At 45.4% G+C, this 20,029-nt stretch overlaps 6 protein-coding genes across 10 annotated transcripts; 3 read left to right on the forward strand and 3 right to left on the reverse strand.

Annotated features, from left to right (window-relative positions):
* Positions 1-139: 139 nt before the first annotated feature.
* Positions 140-1,538, forward strand: LOC128310186 (fatty acid hydroxylase domain-containing protein 2-like). Its single transcript, XM_053046765.1, has 4 exons — positions 140-189; positions 550-596; positions 677-1,313; positions 1,391-1,538. Exons 1-4 carry the CDS (start codon positions 140-142, stop codon positions 1,536-1,538), a joined length of 882 nt encoding a protein of 293 aa, XP_052902725.1.
* Positions 1,539-2,865: 1,327 nt separating this feature from the next.
* On the reverse strand, positions 2,866-4,455 carry LOC128297673 (uncharacterized). The gene is made up of 2 exons (XM_053033356.1): positions 4,336-4,455; positions 2,866-4,251 (listed from the first exon to the last, which is right to left on the reverse strand). Exon 2 carries the CDS (start codon positions 4,234-4,236, stop codon positions 2,896-2,898), a length of 1,341 nt encoding a protein of 446 aa, XP_052889316.1. The 5' UTR covers positions 4,237-4,251; positions 4,336-4,455; the 3' UTR covers positions 2,866-2,895.
* A 334-nt stretch (positions 4,456-4,789) lies between these two features.
* On the forward strand, positions 4,790-6,506 carry LOC128310538 (cytochrome c oxidase assembly protein COX15 homolog). Its single transcript, XM_053047197.1, has 4 exons — positions 4,790-5,038; positions 5,112-5,256; positions 5,456-5,588; positions 5,651-6,506. The coding sequence occupies exons 1-4, from the start codon at positions 4,880-4,882 to the stop codon at positions 6,504-6,506; spliced, it is 1,293 nt and encodes a 430-aa protein (XP_052903157.1). The 5' UTR covers positions 4,790-4,879.
* A 19-nt stretch (positions 6,507-6,525) lies between these two features.
* LOC128310539 (26S proteasome non-ATPase regulatory subunit 1) lies at positions 6,526-9,814 on the reverse strand. Of its 2 annotated transcripts, XM_053047200.1 has the most exons (2): positions 6,997-9,814; positions 6,526-6,912 (listed from the first exon to the last, which is right to left on the reverse strand). In XM_053047200.1, the coding sequence occupies exons 1-2, from the start codon at positions 9,737-9,739 to the stop codon at positions 6,626-6,628; spliced, it is 3,030 nt and encodes a 1,009-aa protein (XP_052903160.1). In that variant the 5' UTR covers positions 9,740-9,814; the 3' UTR covers positions 6,526-6,625. The 2 variants fall into 2 exon arrangements, with proteins under 2 accessions (XP_052903160.1, XP_052903159.1); XM_053047199.1 differs by having other exon boundaries at positions 6,526-9,814.
* Positions 9,815-10,403: 589 nt separating this feature from the next.
* On the reverse strand, positions 10,404-12,363 carry LOC128310720 (transport and Golgi organization protein 11). Of its 2 annotated transcripts, none has more exons than XM_053047428.1 (3): positions 11,882-12,363; positions 11,328-11,646; positions 10,404-11,257 (listed from the first exon to the last, which is right to left on the reverse strand). In XM_053047428.1, the coding sequence occupies exons 1-3, from the start codon at positions 12,132-12,134 to the stop codon at positions 11,041-11,043; spliced, it is 789 nt and encodes a 262-aa protein (XP_052903388.1). In that variant the 5' UTR covers positions 12,135-12,363; the 3' UTR covers positions 10,404-11,040. The 2 variants fall into 2 exon arrangements, with proteins under 2 accessions (XP_052903388.1, XP_052903387.1); XM_053047427.1 differs by having other exon boundaries at positions 11,328-11,658.
* A 527-nt stretch (positions 12,364-12,890) lies between these two features.
* On the forward strand, positions 12,891-18,986 carry LOC128306204 (ubiquitin domain-containing protein 1). Of its 3 annotated transcripts, none has more exons than XM_053043735.1 (5): positions 12,891-14,589; positions 14,878-14,891; positions 16,788-17,170; positions 17,255-17,358; positions 17,916-18,986. In XM_053043735.1, exons 1-5 carry the CDS (start codon positions 14,518-14,520, stop codon positions 18,069-18,071), a joined length of 729 nt encoding a protein of 242 aa, XP_052899695.1. In that variant the 5' UTR covers positions 12,891-14,517; the 3' UTR covers positions 18,072-18,986. The 3 variants fall into 3 exon arrangements, with proteins under 3 accessions (XP_052899695.1, XP_052899694.1, XP_052899693.1); XM_053043734.1 differs by lacking the exon at positions 14,878-14,891 and having other exon boundaries at positions 12,891-13,039; positions 13,795-14,596; positions 16,775-17,170; XM_053043733.1 differs by lacking the exon at positions 14,878-14,891 and having other exon boundaries at positions 12,891-14,596; positions 16,775-17,170.
* The last annotated feature ends 1,043 nt before the right edge of the window (positions 18,987-20,029 follow it).

Below are 20,029 nucleotides of genomic sequence, written 5' to 3' on the forward strand. Positions count from 1 at the left end.
CACCCCAAAAGAAAGAAAGCACACAATACACAGCGCGGTACACTACCTGGCACTATTCCTTTGACGGATTGATTTAGTGCATTTTATGGCCGTATCTGTCCACAAAGAAATCACCATTGTGGCGAAAGAGCACTAAACCATGGTTCAATACACGGCGAAGCTGTACGAAACATATCGGACTAAAGTAAGGTAGGTCACGCTTCAGGCTCACGACGAAGACCTTCAACTTTCCTCGATCAGCAATTAAGATGTAGAAGAGTGTGTGGCACTGGGTATGTGTACGGTTTTCATATCAGTCAGTCCCGCGGGCAACATCAGTTATCGTACGGCAATACAACAGTGCACGGTACTGCTGGCGATCGTACACAGTTCGGGCGTGAAGTGATCTGTCACTAATCCTACAGACGGGAACGCTGTTTAACCGCGAAGATTTACTACTTCGGGGCCCAACAGGATGGAGTACGCGCATCCATTAGACGCTAATACAGGGGTGGCATCGTTAACGGTAGAAAACGCGTCAACGTATGTCCAACTAAATACAACGATTAGCTTCAACTACTTCGAAATTCAGTGGAACAAGCTGCTTGATATCATTGGTAGTTCTCTCACTGGATCTTGCAGGAAGTGCTGTTTTATTGTGAATGTCTTCTATTCCCCTTTTCTTTCACTGTATCAGGTGATGATCCCGATGTGCTGTACGTTTGGTTTCTCACCGCCTATACGTACGCATTTTTCTGGTTCTTCGGTATGTTGTTCGTCGCGATGGATCTTACCGGGCGGCCTCAATGTCTGCGCAAGTACAAAATACAACCGGGCAAAAATGAACCACTGCCCTGGAAGCGCTTCAAGCAGCTTGTTCTCACCGTGCTGCGCAATCAGTTTCTCTTCGGTATACCCACCAGTTATCTGGTATTTCACAGCCGAAAACTGTTCACCGTCGATATTCCTCCCGTCCGTGTGCTACCGTCACTGTACACGATCGGGCAGGACATGCTGGTGTGCATTCTGTGCTGGGAGATTGGGTATTACTACACGCATCGATTGCTTCACAGTCGGCTGCTGTACCGCCATTTCCATAAGCAGCACCACGAGTGGACTGCACCCGTAGCATTGGCCGCCATGTACTCCCATCCGGTGGAGTTCGTACTGAGCGATCTACTGCCAGTGTATGCCGGGCCAGCCATAATGCGGAGCCACGTCTTTACGATCATGATATGGTTCTCGTACGTTACGATCGACACACTGGCCGACCATTCGGACTACCATCTACCGTACCTGGCGAGCTCCGAGTTTCACGACTATCATCATCTAAAGTAAGTGTGTGGCACTGTCTATGGGACGCGGCATTGAGTGCTTTTAACCGGTCACACTTTAATGTCATATTTAATAGCTACACCCAGTGTTTCGGTAACTTTGGACTGTGGGACATTTTTCACGGCACGGCAAAAGAGTTTCTGCGCAAGAAACAATTTCAACGACACCATCGGTTGTTCACACTACAGTCGGCCCGGGAATGGATACCGGATAAGGAGATGTAGACCGTTACCCTGTGTTGTAGTGCATTTGTGTACCTAGTCACAGTTAAATGCGAAAAAAAGGTAAAAATTAACCAAAAAAAGCACGTGATCAGCAATAAAAGTTAAATTATGTCATACAGTGCCATCTCTGTTTTACTACCTAAGCTGTAAGCAGCAACACATCTGCCGAACATCATATGCTCTTCAGTGTTGTTCTAACTTTTAACACCTTCTTCAAGATCGTACGAATGTTATTTGCGCCTCATCAATGTCCTTAGTTTAAAATCAATAAACAAAAGATGCCGATGGCGACCTGCAAAGGTGCGATAAATGGAACCGAATGCCATCATTGGTTGCGTGTTCGTTTCACACATAGACGAATTAGAATCGTTGTGCTCCATTCACGCATCGAACATGATGTAATCTGTTAGCTAATGAGGCTTGAAAAATATTAAGCTGCTATAAATGTGGTGTAAACTGTAATAACCGATATTGTCGTCTGTCGATCGGTGTGTCGATGTCTTCAAAGATGGAACTTAGTACCATTAATGAAGTGGAAAGCGATCAATTAGTTAAGGCACGATGACACAAACTACAGCGCTGGTAAAAACTATGCGAAATATCGTTATGCAACCGAAACCCGAATGGTTGGAGTTGGAGGGACTTATTTACTGCTAGTTGCTTAAGCTAAACTGAAGTTAATTAGGCACCGAAAGTAGCTACAAAATTTTCGTTACAACAAACACACACCAACGAAAGTGAACAAATCTATTTCGAAAGGTTTGCTTACCCTTTTTTGCATTCGATTGTACGCTCCGAATCGATGCGAAGTCTTCGTGAGAGGTATGGAACGCAGAGGACGAATCGTTTACCTTGACACTCCATAAATTAGCCCCCAAAATGAGTACTGCGTGGTGCATAATTATTTCTATTTGAAAAGACGAATGAAGCTGTAAGGCTGAAAGTCTCTATAAACAAAATCAGCATTCACGACATAATTGTGTTCAATGTTTAACATAATGCGAACAGTTTCTACTTTTAAGCAGTAATTGCAGGTAGCAATGTGAACAGGATAGTGGACACAGACAATTATACGTATTAGAGTGAAGGTGAAGGTGAAAGGTAGGCACACGCTTTTAGCGTTTCTTATAGAATATAGAATCCTATTTAATAGAAGATTAAGTACCGTGTTGTGTTCGTTTATAAAAAAAATATATTTTATTCAAAGATTCATTGTAATGGCCACTACCGTGAACGACATCACGAAAGGAGAACACATAAAGCAATCGTTTTTCACGAATACGTAACGTACGCAGTAGTACCGAACATCATGGAAATTTGGTTTTAGCAACCGATAAGAAAATGGAATATGCAACATTCAATTAGCGAACGTTACACCGTACGGAATGCAAATTACCTTACGCTGGGTGTGCACCGTATCCAGCAGCAAATGACGATCGATCGCGTCCAGTGAGACGTACGTCTCCCAGAAGTTTTCCACCACGCTCAGCCGATGTCCTTCACCGTACGCTTGCAATTCTGCCGGCGTACAGATGCTCTCGTAGCGGATGCCATTTTTCAACTGCACCGTATTCCCGCGGTAGCTCCGTTTGTTGGCCACGTACGTACCCAAGCTCTTGATCGCTTGTTGATTCTTATCCGCACTGTTCGTTGGCGTGGTAACCGTCGGTGCGAAGACGGTTTTTACTTTCTTCTCACATACGGCATAATCTGAACCGTAGCAGAAATCATCCCGACGGAAAGTGTACGCACAGTTCGGATTGAACTCCGCGTAACTGTTCACCCAAACGGTTTGGCTACGCAATCCATACGCAACCTCAAACGTCAGCGATAGTTCTTCGGTCCACAGCGAGACAGAACCACCGTTGTTAGTGTTGGCCAGCGATATCGCTTCCTTTGCCGTACGGAAAGCGTTTATGGCCACAATGGGGCTCGGTTGAACAGCGCCAGCATTCGTAGAAAGCAGATACTGAACACCGGGTACGAACGCAAGCATTGGCTTAACTTCGCTCGCATCGGAATCGCTTTGTACCAGCTGGGCACCAAGTGTTTTGGCCGCATCGAGCGCTTTTTCTAGGGAACTTTTCAGGAACTTGCTCTGGCTTTCGGTGAACGGTTTTAACTTGGCCTTAACGAGCTGTACGAATTCATCCTTTACGTTTTCCTGCACCAGCACGCTACGAATGGCCCACGGTGCGTTATTACTCATCCATGCCAGCGCCAAACGATCGCTTGCCGATTCGAGATCGCACGAGTCGAACACGATCATGGTACAGTACGCCATATGTAGCGGTATTTCAGCAGTCAATGCCAGCTGATTACCATCCTGGGAGGAAAACGCTGGGTACTGTAAGAGCAGCTGGATAAACTCGCTCGTAATAGGGTTCTCTCCATAGAAGTACAGCTTGAAGCCCACGCACGTTGCTCGCATGGCCGAATGCAAATCCAGCATTATCTCGAACACCGACTTTCGCTTGTCGATCAACACCCGGTGTTGAGCTTTAGGTTGATCAATCAGGCCATCGTCTTCCAGGTGCATGTAGTACTGCATGAAGTTCAGTGCCAACTCTACCTCATGCTCAGCTTCCTCTTTCGGTAGCAGTTGTACCGAATCGATAAGGGCAGCCTTATGCCTAATAACATAGCCCATGAACGTTTCCTCACCCGATTTCACCGTGTAGTTGTGGCAGTCCAGCATGATGGCGTTGGCAATCTGGAGCGTAATATTGATATAAGTTTGCAGTTTAAGGTGTGGACGAATAATTTTCATCCACGCAATGTGGCGGGTTTTACTCACATTTGATCAGACGATGAGACGAACTTTCTTTACCAAAAACACGAACAAAGCCGTTATCAGCCAAATTGATAATGGTAAAAGTGATTGCTTTCCTGGAGGCAATCGAAAAGCCGGCGATACGAAACAATGCCGTTAGCAAGGTTGGTTCATTTCAATTTTCCCGCTCACGTTTGACGTTTGCTTTCAGCAACAATTTCCACATCAACAAAAAGATCGAATCTAGCAAAAAATATAAAAGTTAATTTTCATCTGAAACAAAAATACATCGTGAATTGCGCTACTAATCGGAAAGAAAGTAAACGAATTGTTGGGAAAAAAATTATTAAAAGTTTACCAAAACAAATCACTGTGTTGATCGAATACTTCAACGAATGTTTTCTTGTTGTGTTCTTCTGTCCCAACTAGACATTTTGGTTGTCATTGAATTTACAGCCGGTGCAGAGGAGAATAACATTTCGCAACGATTTACGTGCAAGTGGATTTCTACTGATGCAATAAGCATTTCTAGGTTTAAACATCGTGCACCAAAAAAAGTGTGTTCACCATGTTCAATTGTTTACGCCTCTCATCATGCATTGCACGAAATGGTACCAACAAACTCAGCGTATTTAAAACTCTCAGCCCCGCCAGATCATTCGTGACTCACAACTCACTGCTAGTCAAATCAAACGGCGGAGGATTCGCCTTTCGTGATACAACAAAGGTAGATTAATCCCCTCGATATTGACGCGTGTTGATACATATTAACGTTCTCTCTTTCCGGTTCCACTTTACAGAATAGCTTACTTACGATAGGAAGAACATTTCGCACTCCCATCAGTCGATACTGCACCAAATCGAGTGCACCAGAAAAGGGAACCAAAAGCGTCGGGTACTGGTTGCTAGGATGCAGTGGGATGGTCTTCGTTGCTGTCGTACTAGGTGGGATTGCGTACTATGAATTTGTCATCCATTGCGTGTGCATTGTGATGGAGGAGATTGTAAAACGGACAGGGAAATAAATTCCCAATTAGGGAGTACCCCAGTTAACAATAACATTATCGTTTGTCCCGTTCCTGATCTAATATATATTAATTCTTTCTTCAATGAATTCCCAATCATAACCGCAATGATGCTGTAGGTGGGGTTACGCGGCTTACCGAGTCGGGCCTGTCGATGGTTACGTGGAAATTGTTGGGCGAAAAAATGCCAAGAACGGATGTGGAATGGCGCGAGGAATTTGACCGATATCAGCAGTTTCCCGAATTTAAGCTGTAAGTATTCACAATAGACTAAAGCAAAACAATGTAATGATGTTATTGCTTCCAAATTTCAGCAAAAACCAGGACATCACACTGCAAGAATTTAAGCTTATTTGGTACATGGAATATGGGCACCGTATGTGGGGTCGAGCAATAGGAGCATTCTATGCCATTCCAGCACTTTATTTTTGGACCAGAGGATACTTTAACAAAGCGATGAAAATACGTGTGCTCGCTTTTGGCGCCCTTATCGGTGCCCAGGGTCTAATGGGCTGGTACATGGTGAAATCTGGCCTGGAGGATCGATTCCACCAGGAAAGTGACGTACCGCGTGTTTCACAGTATCGTCTGGCATCGCATCTCGGATTTGCCTTCGTGCTGTACTCTCTCTTCCTGTGGTCCGCGCTGGATAAGTTGCTGCCGGCACAGAAACTGGTCGGTCAGATTCCTGCTGCCACATTCCGCTTTAAGGGTTTGGCCCATGCTACCAAGGCGGCCGTATTCTTTACCGCCCTCTCTGGGGCGTTCGTCGCCGGTCTAGATGCGGGGCTGATTTACAACTCGTTCCCGAAGATGGCCGACCGCTGGATTCCGAGTGACATACTCGCTTTGTCGCCAACGTTGCGCAACTTTACGGAAAATCCCACCACGGTACAGTTTGACCATCGAGTCTTGGGAACAGCCACACTTACGCTCATCACCGGTATGTTTCTGATTTCCCGCCGACGAATGTTACCACCGCGCGCATATAAAGCGGCCACGGCCGTTGCAGCGATGGGCTGGATGCAGGTAGCCCTCGGCATAACGACGTTACTTACGTACGTTCCCGTACCGCTAGCCGCAAGCCATCAATCGGGTTCGTTAATTCTGCTCTCCTTGGCGATCTGGTTGACACACGAATTGAAACTTGTTAAGCGATTACCCAAATAAACAAACGCATTCTCTTAGTGAACATTGTGGAAAACGTTTTATTTGTGTTTCAAAGGGTTCTATTCAATTTGGTTACAACCCATGTATGCAGTCCATCTACAAAAGCAAAAAAAAGAAGCTTACGCATCATCTTCCACATACTCGAACGGTTCCGGAGCTTCCGGTTCCTTTAGATCATCATTCTTTGGGCCGCAGGCAGCAACAGGTTCGACCAAAACCTGTTCCCCAGCGGCTGTATGGTTCATCATGATAATACCCCCGATCGTGACATCCTTCAGTGGGGTGTAGACCGTTCCTTCGGCAATGCTGATGACCTTCAACTGTTGACGCATAACACGGGCCGGGTTGGCTAAAATCTCAAAGCTAGGCTCCGGTTCCTTGGGTGTTTTGCTGGCCGTCTTGTCCGCTGTCTTCTCCGTACTCGCAGAACTTGAAGCAGCGGCGTCGTCCCCTGAAGAAGCCGCTGCTGGTGAACCCACACTAGTGCTACCGGATTTATCCTTCTTCTTAGATTCGTCCTTCACCGGTGTTGTGGACGCTGCCGTGGATGGTTTAGATTCCTCTTTCGGCTTAGCTGCGTCATCTTTGCCAGCAGCCGCATCATCATCTACTTCCATCTTAGTCTCTCCTGCCACTGTACCGTCCTTCGCGGTTGAGCTACCACCATCCTTCGCTTCCTTCTTTTTGTCCCCTTCGCGACGCTTCGCACGAGCCGCAATGGAAAGCACGGCTGTGGTGACCTTTTCCCGTTCTTCCCGCTTTTTCTCCTCCAGCGGGGCGGGATACGCATAGAGCGAGGGGCGAGCGGCAGATTTGAAATCGATCTTCGGCATCTTCAGATCAGAGTTCAACGCAATGATGCAGGTAGGGGTGAAAGCCAACGACAAACAATGGGACAACGGGAACCAGTACCAGTACTGAGTGAACAGCAACATTCCCACGACCGCTTGCAGATTGGTGTGGCCGGTACGGGATTGCAAGCTAACTGTCACGTTGCGGCCACCTGCGTCGATGATACCTTGCGCTAGGATAGCTCCAAACTTTGCCATCACGTCCTCATGCTTGTTGGTGATGACCTGGGTGTACAGCTGCCGGAAGAACGTTACTTTCGGGCACGTTTGGTCGGTGTGCTGAATCAGGATCATGGCCGATGCAATTAACGCACCCTGGCGAACGAAATTCACCGGATCAAACTTTGCCATCGGTTCGAGCAAAGCGATTGCTTCACGAGAACCAGTTCCAGCACAAGCAATGCCCAGCGCCATAGCGGCACCATAGCGCACGTGTGGATTGTACGATTCTGCCAAGAGGGAAACGACCGACGGACACTGCTCCGGGGAACGGAACAGAATAAAACCGATGGCGGTAACTGCAGCGCGACGCACATCATCATTTACATCGCTGACGGCTACGTGAAGCAACTTACGGATAGCCTGATTGTTGCCCGTTCCACAGTACGCCATCGCGATCGTGTACATACCACTGCGACGCAACACCGGATCTTTGTCGTTCGACAACGATGCCACCAATGCATCAGCTTCCTCCAGCCGGGCGTACATCGTGAGCGAAATACCAACGGCCAGCCCACGAAGGATCTTTTCGTGCTGAGTTTCCTGCGCGTAGGATACCATATCTTCGATCGCTTGCGCATGCTTAGAACCGAGCATAAGCATTCCCATTGCAATACCCGCCGCTTCACCGGTGACCGCATCGTCCTGGTACAGATTGAACTTTAGCTGCTCGTACACGTCTTGACGGTGCGTTCCCATCGCTGCCAAACCAAGCCCGAGACACCCACCGTGGCGTACGTTCTCATTCTGAGCGTCCTTTAGCTGCTGCAGCAGATAGTCAATAATGTTCGCACCGTGGTTGGCATGTATCAGACCGAGAGCATACAGACCGCCACCTTCTGAGTAGCCCGAGCTTGGACCACTCTCTTTCGGCAGATAGCTTTGCATTAGTGCGAGCGAATCCGTTTCGTGTCCTCGATGAATTACACCGAGCGATGCGGTTGCAGTAAGCTTTGCCCAATTCGTTGCTCTTGCCAACCATTCGAGATTGTCGCGCAGGAACTGATCACTGGTGGTACCGCTGTGCATAAACGTGTTCGCGATGACGGTGGCCGTATGGCAGATCGATAGCCGAACCGATTCCTTCGTCGCTCGCAAGATTTGCAGATCGGCATGGTTGCTGCGGATGAGGAACTGCAGTTGTAATTCAATCGTAACCTCTCCCGACAGTATGCTGGCTAGCTTTTCGATGTTCTTCTGATGAGTTTTTTCAGCCTCGTTCAGACTTTCCAGCGTACGCTCGGTTTTCGGTTCGGCGGCTTCAGATGTCGCATCGGTAGTCGTGGTACCTTGTGGTTTGAAGTTGGAAATCAATGCAGATGGTATCGGTGCGGTTGCTTTCAGTGCTTGTAGCACCTGGCCAAGATACTGCTGTGTGGCGGATTCGTACAGATCGAAGGCAATCTGGTACGCCATCAGCACCGACGATTCACTCTCCTTCGTTAGCCCATCCAGAACCTCCGCCACCGCCAGCGGATCTTCGAGGAATATTAAACACTGGCACATATTCACGTAATCCGGCACACCCGCATTGCGGTAAAGTTCGACCAAGCAGCGGAGCACCGTATTGCGGAAGGCACGGTTCTGGATGAAACCCATCGTCACCTGGAACGCGTACGCCAGCATTCCGGGTACGTCATCCGCCTTCATAATCGATGCTTCCACGATGTCCATACGGCGGGTTTCGAGCGCAATACCAAGCGCCTGCTTATACTGGCCATCTTCAAGACAGCGTTGAATCATTCGGTTTACGATCGCTTCAAGGCGTGCATCTATCGGCTTCGCGACCAGATTATTCTCTTCTGCCTCGACCAGCGATACCCGCAGCTGGGTGTAATGGTCGATACATTTAGCAATAATCGTGTCCACGTACTCGTTGCGTGCATTCACATCGAACAAATCGCCAGCTCCCAGTGCGTAGGTTAGAGAATCTTCGAATGAACCCAAATGGTAATAGACCTTCGAGGCCACCAGTGCCGCCAGCTCGTGATGAGAGAAGCTTTTGTCCTCATGCAGCATTTCAATCTTCTCGGCCGCTTCCGAGATTTCTGGCCAGAATTCACCCACGATCATGTTCAGCTTGTTCAACGCAAATACCTTTAGCTCCGCGACCGGTTCATCCAACAGGCATATTATGCCGGCGGCCGAGGTGATGTTCACCATTTTCGGTTAGTTCGGATTGTTGGAACTTTGAATAGCTAAGTAATTACTGCTCACAGTGCACCACTTTTGTAAGAAATAACAAGCTGGTGCCGTCGATGACTTTCACAAAATTGCGTACAATGGACGAAGATGCTTCAACTGACAATGACCAAACAACTCTCGGCAATGCCAATTTTGACAGCTGCCAAACAGGGTACAGTGAGGTAGAAGTGAGTGTCTCTCAATTGGTCGCGATATACAAAAAAGTCAGCCAACCGTTGCACTCGATGCAATACAAATTATAAACTATCACATTCTTTCTAATTGCTACTTCTGGTGACAGAAACATAACATAAATTATTATCAATCGACACAAATTATACTCTTTTCTCACAACTGCAACGTGCAACCGACAGAAAGATAACAAAACATCATTTTCCATATTTGGCCTTCTACACGATTCATTGCCATCATGTACGGGTGCAGGTCGAGTTCATTGAACTAGCATAATGTCCATTTTTAAATCCAGCTGGGACACACTAGGGTCAAACCCAAATAAGTAATTCTCACTGCTATCAACCACCCTTTTGCGCGCAGTTGTGAAGAATTTTGTCATCTATCCTATCTTTTACTATCCCTTTTCGGTGCTAACAGCGTGTACGAGATAAGACGTGTTTTTAATTTTATTTTTAACGATATTTATATATTTTTCTGCAAATTTGCATGCTACATCATGAGTTTGTAAATCCTATCGCTCGTGTATTTAAGTTTTGTGGAATAACTTAAAAAGAACACAAATATCTTCGATACACAAAGAAAAAAACCATTCTCGTTCAGAGAGTCAATAGAAGAAGGAATAAACAATTCGTAAAAAAATCTACTCTTTATCGCTACTCTCAGGGAACGTAAAAATGGGAAATCTAATCAACTAGCACTCAGTTTGTATGGAAATACTTTTGCTTCTGACTCATTCGGAAAATGTTTGCTTTGCTACGGCAATTTCATTCACACTCGCTTATCGCCAATATTTAGACAAAGGCTGTTTGTCCTATATTGACACAAAATAGACAACATCCCTACCAGAACCAACTGCTTAATTCGTTCCACCCATGCAGACGCCTTTTCCCGTACCATACCATACCGACATCCTCAAACGCACCCACCGATGGTCATCGTACCGTTTGTTGAATCCTTTTATGCTTGTGCCATATGTATGCTCCAATAGTTGGAGTTGTTCAATCGTGCACTCACCAGTATGCCTGCAGGTGGCAACAATATCAATGGCCAACAAAGTGTTTGGCGTGCCTTGTTGTGGATTCGATTTACTTCCTGCTCAACCACATAAACGTCTTGAACAGGAAATAAGCCATGCCTACGCAGTATATTATTTTCTCTCTCTGTTGCCTTTGTACGGATTCAATCTCTACCGTTAACAGGCGTCGATTTATCTTTGCCACCTGGCGTCTTAGGTGCGTTAGTTCCTCTGAAGGTGTCAAATTCTCGACACTACCACCGAAGGTTGGTGTCTCTTCGCGCATGCTGAAAATACATGGTCAAGATCAACGATGTAACAAACATTCCGGTATATCGGTATGCCACTCTTCCTTACCTCCTGGTTAATGTCAGCTCATTGTTATATTTCGAAAATGCGGACCGTTTTACCGGATCACGGCTGTTGTGCGATACGGATGGTCTCGAAAAGTAGGCATTACTGCTGTTCGGATCCTCAATCGATTCCAACGACGCAGGTCCATAGTTATCCTCCTGGTTGTTGTCTTTGGCGTTCTCTTCCGGTTCATCCGAAGCCGAGGGAAAATGATGCTCGGAGAGCGTGATGACGCGCGGCGGCGTGGATACGCGCACGAACCCCGGATCCTTGGGCAGAATGGAATTCTCCAGCATTATTTCACGAGGGGCTGATTTGGTGCCTGATGTAAGAACTGGCACGATTAGAAACCATTCGTAGTGCGTGCGTACACGAAGAAAGTAAAAACGCATGTGAAGAGGATGAATGTTAGTAGCTTTACACATAGAGGCGTGTTATGGAATGCGTGGAAAGACACTTGCAGTAAGTTAGCTAGCCAGGCTGTATACCAAACTTGGACTAGTTTTCCCCCCATTGTTACGCACCACCAAAAACCCAACAACAACACACCAACTCACCCAAATGTTGATCCTGCCCGAGCACTACGATACGATCCGGAACAGTCATATCGATCTTGTTGTGATAGTTCCACGAGTTAATCTCGCCGTTGCCGTTCGGCAGCAGATCTTGATCATCGTAGTAATCTCCGGTGGCACGGATCCTTTTCGGCACCCGCATCTGTTCACTGATGTCGTGCGTAAAGGCGGCGTTCTGAAACATTGAGTCGTCGTCGTAGTTCGAGTAACCTCCAGGACTTATCGAGCGTGCCATTTTGTATGCGACCGAATGTAATAGATTCCGACGGGGCACTGGATGCAGCTGGCTGTGAAACTATTTATAATGTGCGCGCTTACGAACGAGTCCGTTGGCCGCGTAGCATCAATCGAGCACCGAGGGCACAGGTACGGTGTAGAAAGCGTACACCTTTTTCGTCGTGTTGAATAATGTTTTCAATTTTCTTTTTGTTGCGCGGACATGGATATTTTCACTGTTGTTTTTTCCAAGCACCAATCTGTTCTGGGTTTCTGTTTGACAGCGGGACAGTGACACAACCGCGGGATAACATTCGGTGAAATAACGCGTCGAATTTTTCAACTGCTTGGACGCACAATTTGGAGCAAACTATCTGTACGTTGTTTAGTAAATTTTGTAAAAATTTAGAAAGTACCGAAACAGAGCTTGGCCAATCTCTTTCAGCGGTTTACAAATTTGTGTATGCCGTGCAAGGTTACTACAAATAATGTTGGACTCTCGGGTTCTTGCTGTTTGCTTAAATTTAGCAATATCGGAGAATCCAGTTGCTCCAAATACTATCATTTCCTTATGATGAACTTGTGGGAGAATGATAAAATATCTTTAAATGAATAAAATCCTTATTTTAAGCTTTATTTGTTTAAATTTTCCCGAACCACCTTGGCCATTGCGAACCACTAACGTCAACGTTATCGAGCTGTCAAAACCGAGCGAATAGAGCAACCCGTGTTTCCACTACTCACCTTGGCAGCAAGCAGCACCGAAGCAAATAGCAGTGCGTTCTGAATGAATTTATTTTTCCTGACCATCCATCGTCGGATTAAGCGGGCAGCAAGCAAGTGCAGTGTTGTGGTGCATTAAAAGTGGTTGCTCCGGTTCCGTCGCGGCGCGTCTCATTCGTCGTGTGCGTTTACCTCGTTTCGGTACTATATACTTCGCATTCTTCGTCATCGTACCTTTCCCTGTCCCATGCTTCTTCCCATCCGCATCATCATCATGGGCAACAGAGGCAGCTTCACCGTCGTCCTATCTACTTGAAGCTATCATCATCGCCATCATCATCACCATCATCATCATCTCTCGATTTCTCAAGGTGCTGAAGTAATATAGCGCTGCGCTAATCCCAGAAGACAGCACCCGCGTACCTCGTGACGACAATAGTAGCGGTGGCGCTTCTTCAGTCATCCGGTCGGTCGGAAAATATGGTCACAGTACCGTATTTCCTGTGCGCCTGACGATTGAGCATGTCCGCGGACGGTTGTGCTAGGAGCAAAATAAGGAAACGTAGGCGACGATGATGATGGAGGAGCAAATACGCCCGAACGCGCACTCGTTCGCCTTTTTGCCGTAGAGTGTGATGTGCTTTTCGATCGTGCGGTGGTGATATTTTATTTCGTTCGTTTCGTTTCGGTACATTTTCAATTGCCTTTCCCCCAATTCCCCTCTTGCGTCAGGCCACCGGCATTTGTCCACTTCATACGCTGCTGCGGACAGAGCGTTTTGCGGCTATCAAGAAATATCCGTCAAATCCCCTTCCCCGGTTACCGTGTCGTAATCTACGTGCGCGCGATATGCGAGTGTCAAAGTAGACCCAACATAAAGTAAAACATCGAACCTACTGCGAACGAACTGTATCGGCTTTGATTCATATTTGTACGGCATTAGTGCAACCTGGTAGTGCGGCCGATCACAGAAGAAGATCTGCTGGTTTCAAAATACCTCAACACGCTAGTGATTTGTTACAAAAACGGTGCAGTAAAATGCGTGAAACAATTTTTGTTCACCTTGTGAGTGCATTTAGTGCCTGCTACGTAGCGCGGTATCAGCAGCAGCAGTGTATCTCGTCGTTCGTTTGCACACGGTGTTATCACAAAGCAAGCCGCGCATAGTCGGTTCGCGAAAGGTAGTATCAACAAGGGTGCGAACTTAGTTCGAGCGTGAAACAGGAACCGGTAGGAATGGTCAATACTCACGACGGCGAGACTGTTACTACTACTACACGCCACACAAAGTCAAACTAGCTCACTAGGCACCTCACTAGCAACGAACAAAACGCACCGACAACCGGAAAGCGCTGCTTCGCTGCGGTTTTGCAGCAAACGGCCATCAACACATCAGGAAACTGAAGGATTTCATACACCCCACTGCAGGGAGCTAAATGCTGTGAATTACCGTTTGCCAACTAACCAACTTTAGTTAGAAGGTCAACGGTCAAGGAAGCAGGCGAAAACCAAACCCAGGGATCACATACAGAGGGTTGTACTATAGTGAGTTTGCGAACCAATTAGCTAGATCGACGTTACTTATCCGCGAGTGCGCTGGGAAGCGCAACCTGGACGAAACGAAAAATTATTCAACCCAAATACCGAAAGTCGACGCAGACTAACCGTGCGCCATCGTAATGGGTAACTGCATCGGCATCAATCGTAACGATGAAACGCTGGACCTTGGATCGAATAATGTGTCCCGGCCAGTGACGGGTAAGTCCGTAGTGATTAAGTTAACACAATGATCCTTCCTGTTCCCATTCCCAGGTTTTGAAGTTCTATAACGCAGGTCCTCAGAAATCGATAACAGACAAAGTTGTGTTACTAGCAGCGTGTACCAGCCCATGCTCTGACTCCTGTGCCTCTCGGTTACCAGAAATACATCACCATGTCAGTCACACGAATCGTTCGATTCTTGTTGGCGAAGTTAGCCTAGGCAGGGGGGGTTTCCGGATTTGCATATTATTCACATTGTGCGTTCTCCTCATGTTGAGGGTAGTAGTGGCGAGTTGCGTTTTCATGGTGTACGGCAGCGCTGCCTACTGTGGTTGACGGCCCAAGACGTAAATATTCAACCGCCACCGGGGCGGGTTAAAGGAGAAGGGAAAGGACGGGTGACCATATCAGTCGCAAGATCGTAGAGAAATAATCAGCCATACAACGGCGAGCCGACCGTACTGTTTTGGGTACTGCTTCAAGCTGCACTACAGTGTAACGGATTCATTCAACACAAAAACCCACTCTGACGCTGCATGATGTGAATTTTAAACCACATTCATTACACCATTTTTGTTAGATTACCGCATTGTTTTGAATGTGTCGTGATGAAGGGATGGACGGTGAGGGTTGGCACCAGTGCGGCAGTAATTTTATTCTTCGATCTACCACTGATGATCTCGTCTAGTTGGTACATTCAAAGTTCTCTGTTTCGCCAGCAAAAATAATCGCTTCCTTCATTGGTGGTTTTAGTTTCTATTGATCTTTGCTTCCTTCGCATCTCATGTCAAATGCTAACCCAATAATCCACCAGGTGATAGTGACACGGAATGGAATGCGGAGGTATCGGTTGTGAGCGTGTTGAACGGAAGGAGGGGGTGGAAACCACTTTTACTCCACCCCACCCAAACACCCTGTCTGTGCGTTCGCGACGCGGCGTCCTTCGAACACTTGTTTCAATCATTAATATCACCGCTACGCTACGAGCCGCGAACGTTTCGGTAGCCTATCGGTGTGATGGTGCGGCTGTGCTATTTTTGTTATTAGTTCAGCAGCACCAGCAGCAACGGCGACGGTGCTTGAATGACACATTTTGAAAGATCGAAACAACCTACGGAGAAGGGAAGGCTGAGGTACTACGGGCGGGGATAAGCTGGTACTAGTAGGAAGGAAAGGGCCGAGAAGCTCTCGCGGATTTGAAATTTGCGTATATTGCGTGTATGTGGGTGTAGACGAGTGCGTAAATGCCGTCACGTTTCACATACAGACAGGCAATATGCACATATGCGCTTCGGAGATGGTTAGTCATTCTGTAAATGGCACCCTTGGTGTTTTTTTCTTCAAATTATTTTGTAAGACATCGCTCCAAATCGTACAACACGAATCCAACTCCAAATGATGGAAATTGGACTTATAGTAAGTGAGTAATTGCTTAAACTAATGGCATTATCAAGCATCTGAAGCGGAAGCAAAGCGACACTTGAGAAATATTTATAACATTATTAATCAGTTTATAAATAAATTTCTTTGAAATCGCTGTTTGTTTTGATTCGGCATAAATTGCAATAATGTTTGATTACTGTATTCTACCGCAGATGGTCGGTCAAATAGTATAGTCGGTTACGCATGACTTAAAAACACGTCCGGAAAGGTTTAAAATCAGAAGAGGACCGTGGCCCTTTTGCGCTGATCGGGTCTAAATCATTTATATGCGAATATATTTAATTTCCATTGTTGTATGATGAAATCGAGCTAATAAGCAATGCGGCCTGGCCGTTCTTCATGGATATATAAAAAATCGGATTTATTCTACTCCAGTACACATTGACGCAATGGGTATAAACGACATTGGCAAGCCAAGCCAGATAATTTAGATTCAATTGCTTACTTATCGTCAGAGATGTGGTATCTTAAATGTTGTGACAATGCATCCTCATAAACACTCTTATCGGCACATTTGATAGTATTAGGAATTAACACCTGACGTAAGCATACCAGCAGAGCACTTAAGCGAATGTATAAAATAATATTGCTTCAAAGATCAAACCGTCTCACTCTCTGGTGATTACGATAGTGGTTGTTACGCTGCTACGGATTATGTGCAATATAGTCAATCTTTGATACGGCTCGCAAGCGTTGAACTAATAAATTTTTCTTTATATGTTGACTTACCAGGAACCACATCCAGCTTCGTCGGTGTTCAGCGCAAAAATCATCCTCTCTGTCATGAGACAATACGCTGGAAATCGGAAGTGCCATTGACGGAAGGGCAGCTCAGGAGCAAACGTGATGAGTTCTGGGATACGGCTCCCGCGTTTGAGGGCCGAAAAGAGATATGGGACGCACTGCGAGCGGCGACCAGTGCAGCCGAGGCGCTCGATTTTCAGCTGGCCCAAGCAATACTTGATGGGGCTAACATATCGGTCCCCAACGGATACCTCACGGAATGTTACGACGAACTTGGTTCGCAGTATAAATTACCAATCTATTGCCTATCATATCCTGTCAACGTAGTTAAGGAAGATTACGGATGTGACTCACCAGCTGAATACTCGGAACCAGTCGATGGTGGTTAGTGTACTATTGAAAAATAAACAAATTTACTAACCATCGGCAGGAACGCATTTAAACATGTTTCATTTGCATTTATTTCAGGTACGGAAGTTATTCTAAAACTTCGACTATCGTCGACATGTACAGATGTTAAGCTACCAGTTTATTCTAAAGACACTATTGGACAATGTAAAAAGAAACTTCAGGTGCGTATTCCTTTTTTTCACTTTTGCGTAATGTAGTAATGTTGCAGATAATCTAAAATTTTCTGGAACAAAATCATTCGATTCAATACGGTTCAGTGTATCCACGCTACATTTCCATGCTTGTTAAAGTATTTTCCCCTGAACTCTACCATACGATAGAAATATCGATTTCCCTTAAAACTCTTGATAACCTTTTATCCTGCCATTACGGTCAATAATTAATTCTTTACAATTGTCTACTTCTATTTTCCACCCCCAATAATACATCGTTTGCCTGGTCACGGTACCCACACTTCAAATCAATTGCGCACGATGCATCCCTAACGACGACTGCTGACGAACGTAAACTGTGTCCCCTGTACCGTGGTACAATCGCGTGTGTACCCTTCATTAACTGCCAACATTAATATCTTTCGAACACAACCACAACAATACATTGCTTCCGGGTTATCCTACCTGTACTATCTTGCATTACCGTATACTGTTCCACTGGCGTTCATAAATTGCTAACGGCTGGAACTCGGCATCTTTCGGTTGGTACTCCTTTCCCGATGTAGGCTCAGGAAGGAATAGATGCATTTACTCAGCGATGGTTCTACGGTGGCAAATTGTTAGGTGATAAAATGCACATCGATGAGGCCCACATACAGCCCGGATACATTGTGCAGGTTATTGTAAATACCGAGAAGCAATCGTCATTAGCCATCAGCTAGCCAACGGTGCCGTTAGTCAGACGATTGTGGACCGCCACCACTAACAACGCGTACGGGAAGGGTTTCTCGGCACACTACCTGTCGGCGCCCGTATTCTGTAAACTAATGTAACTTATCAGCTGATACGTTAGCGTCAGCAGTAGCAGCCGTAGTAGTTGTAACAGTGCAACTGCTTTTACTTCTATGATTACTACCTTTTGTTAGCATCTTTCGGACGGTGTGCAAGAATGAGAGCAAACGAAACAGTAGTGTAAATGTTATTGCTACTAGGAAATCCTAATAAGAAAAGTCTCCTGAACGGATGCTCTGTACACATTTCGTTGATACATATATACTTATGCGCATATATCTTCATACTTACTCATAGAACCAACCAAACGAAAAATACTAATTGAAACGATGAAAATAATACAGAACAAAACCAATTTCTGCTAGGACTCTGGATCCTTTTCCTACCACTCAAGATTAGCTATTTAATGGTACCATAACAGACAGGCAAAATCAAACCAACCTGTGAATACAGCTTTAGTTTTAAAATGAAACGTAGTGAGTTGGAGTTGTCTGTAGATTATATAATGCTCGGACATGATGATGGTGCATTAGCAACAAGTAGAGGGAAAGGGGGAAAGATAGAGATAAAGAGAAGGAGGATGCGAAAAAGGGGAGCAAAGTGTGTTTCGGTGTCAGCACGTGCAAATTTTGCAAACTATTGGAAACCAAGTGCAACACAACACTACTAGCGCAAGTGCAACACCACGTGCATGTAAGCATTATGTAGTGGATGATAAATATTGATATTAACAAGGTTTAATTTAAGCGAACTGATAGTTATTACTTTTAACGATAGGCAATAGATACGTATACATATATGAATGAGCTAAACAAAAATAATATATTTGGAGATAACAGAAGCTATTTAATTTGAAATGTTATAGTGCGTAGCAATGTGGCTTCTTTCGTTAGCATCCGAAATAGATTTCAATGTTTCTTTAGTTTTGAACTCGGTGGCAAGTTGGTTAAATTGTAAATTAAATCATTGGTTGTTGAAGCCATCTGGGCGAAACAGAATCAACGGTTGTAAAGGTACAGATGTTGGAAAATATTATCCTCAAATTCATATTCATCGTACAATAAACGCATTAGGTCATCTTAAACATGCACGCATAACTAAACACAGCAAAAAGTCACCTTATAAAACATATAAAAATAAGTCTATCAATTTTATTGTAGAGTACAATTTTCTGTAAACATCACATTCGAGTTCCATTACATTCGTTTTCGAGATTCGATCGCCTTCTCAGAGGTTACAAATATCAAAAGATTCGAATAGTAAATAAGTAAAGTGAAGTAAAGAGCATGCTGCATGACCGGGCAAACGGGCAGTGTGAGCACGTTGTACGTATTTACAAAGAAATCGCTTAATTTTGAAAGCAACATTGATTGTACAATTCGTTCGCGAAACCTGTGGCAGTGTTTTCGTCGTTGCTCGGCAATGCTTACGTTCGCGTAAGCTGTACAACGCTAGTAATTAAATAAATATTCTACGCTCCCGAAGAATGTATGCATATGTTTTGCCGGTATACTTCCTCTTGCCTTGAGATGTTGGCAGTGTTGGGGTTGGGAGCGAAATTGCCATCCGAATTTTGTGTAGGAAATGGATGTTGAAACGATCTCATTTGCGCTTAGTTTTGCTAAATTGTTCTACGTTGATGAGTATTTAGTGGTAGTGTTTATAACGTAAGCTACTGTGCGCCTTACAGTTGTAATCATTTTGAGCTTTTGCTTCATGCTGTTTCAGTATATTCGATGGAACCACAGTCCAGAGGATGAAACGGAAATTGCATACCGTATTGCAATGTTGGGCCTGCAGGGCTAAGAACCTTTCTGCACTGTCGGGTAATGACTTGAGTGAGGTCTAAGCTACCTATCTATCGTATAACTGTAGAGATTTTTTTTTG

Source organism: Anopheles moucheti, chromosome 2, assembly GCF_943734755.1.
Source record: "Anopheles moucheti chromosome 2, idAnoMoucSN_F20_07, whole genome shotgun sequence".
Lineage (NCBI taxonomy): Eukaryota > Metazoa > Arthropoda > Insecta > Diptera > Culicidae > Anopheles > Anopheles moucheti.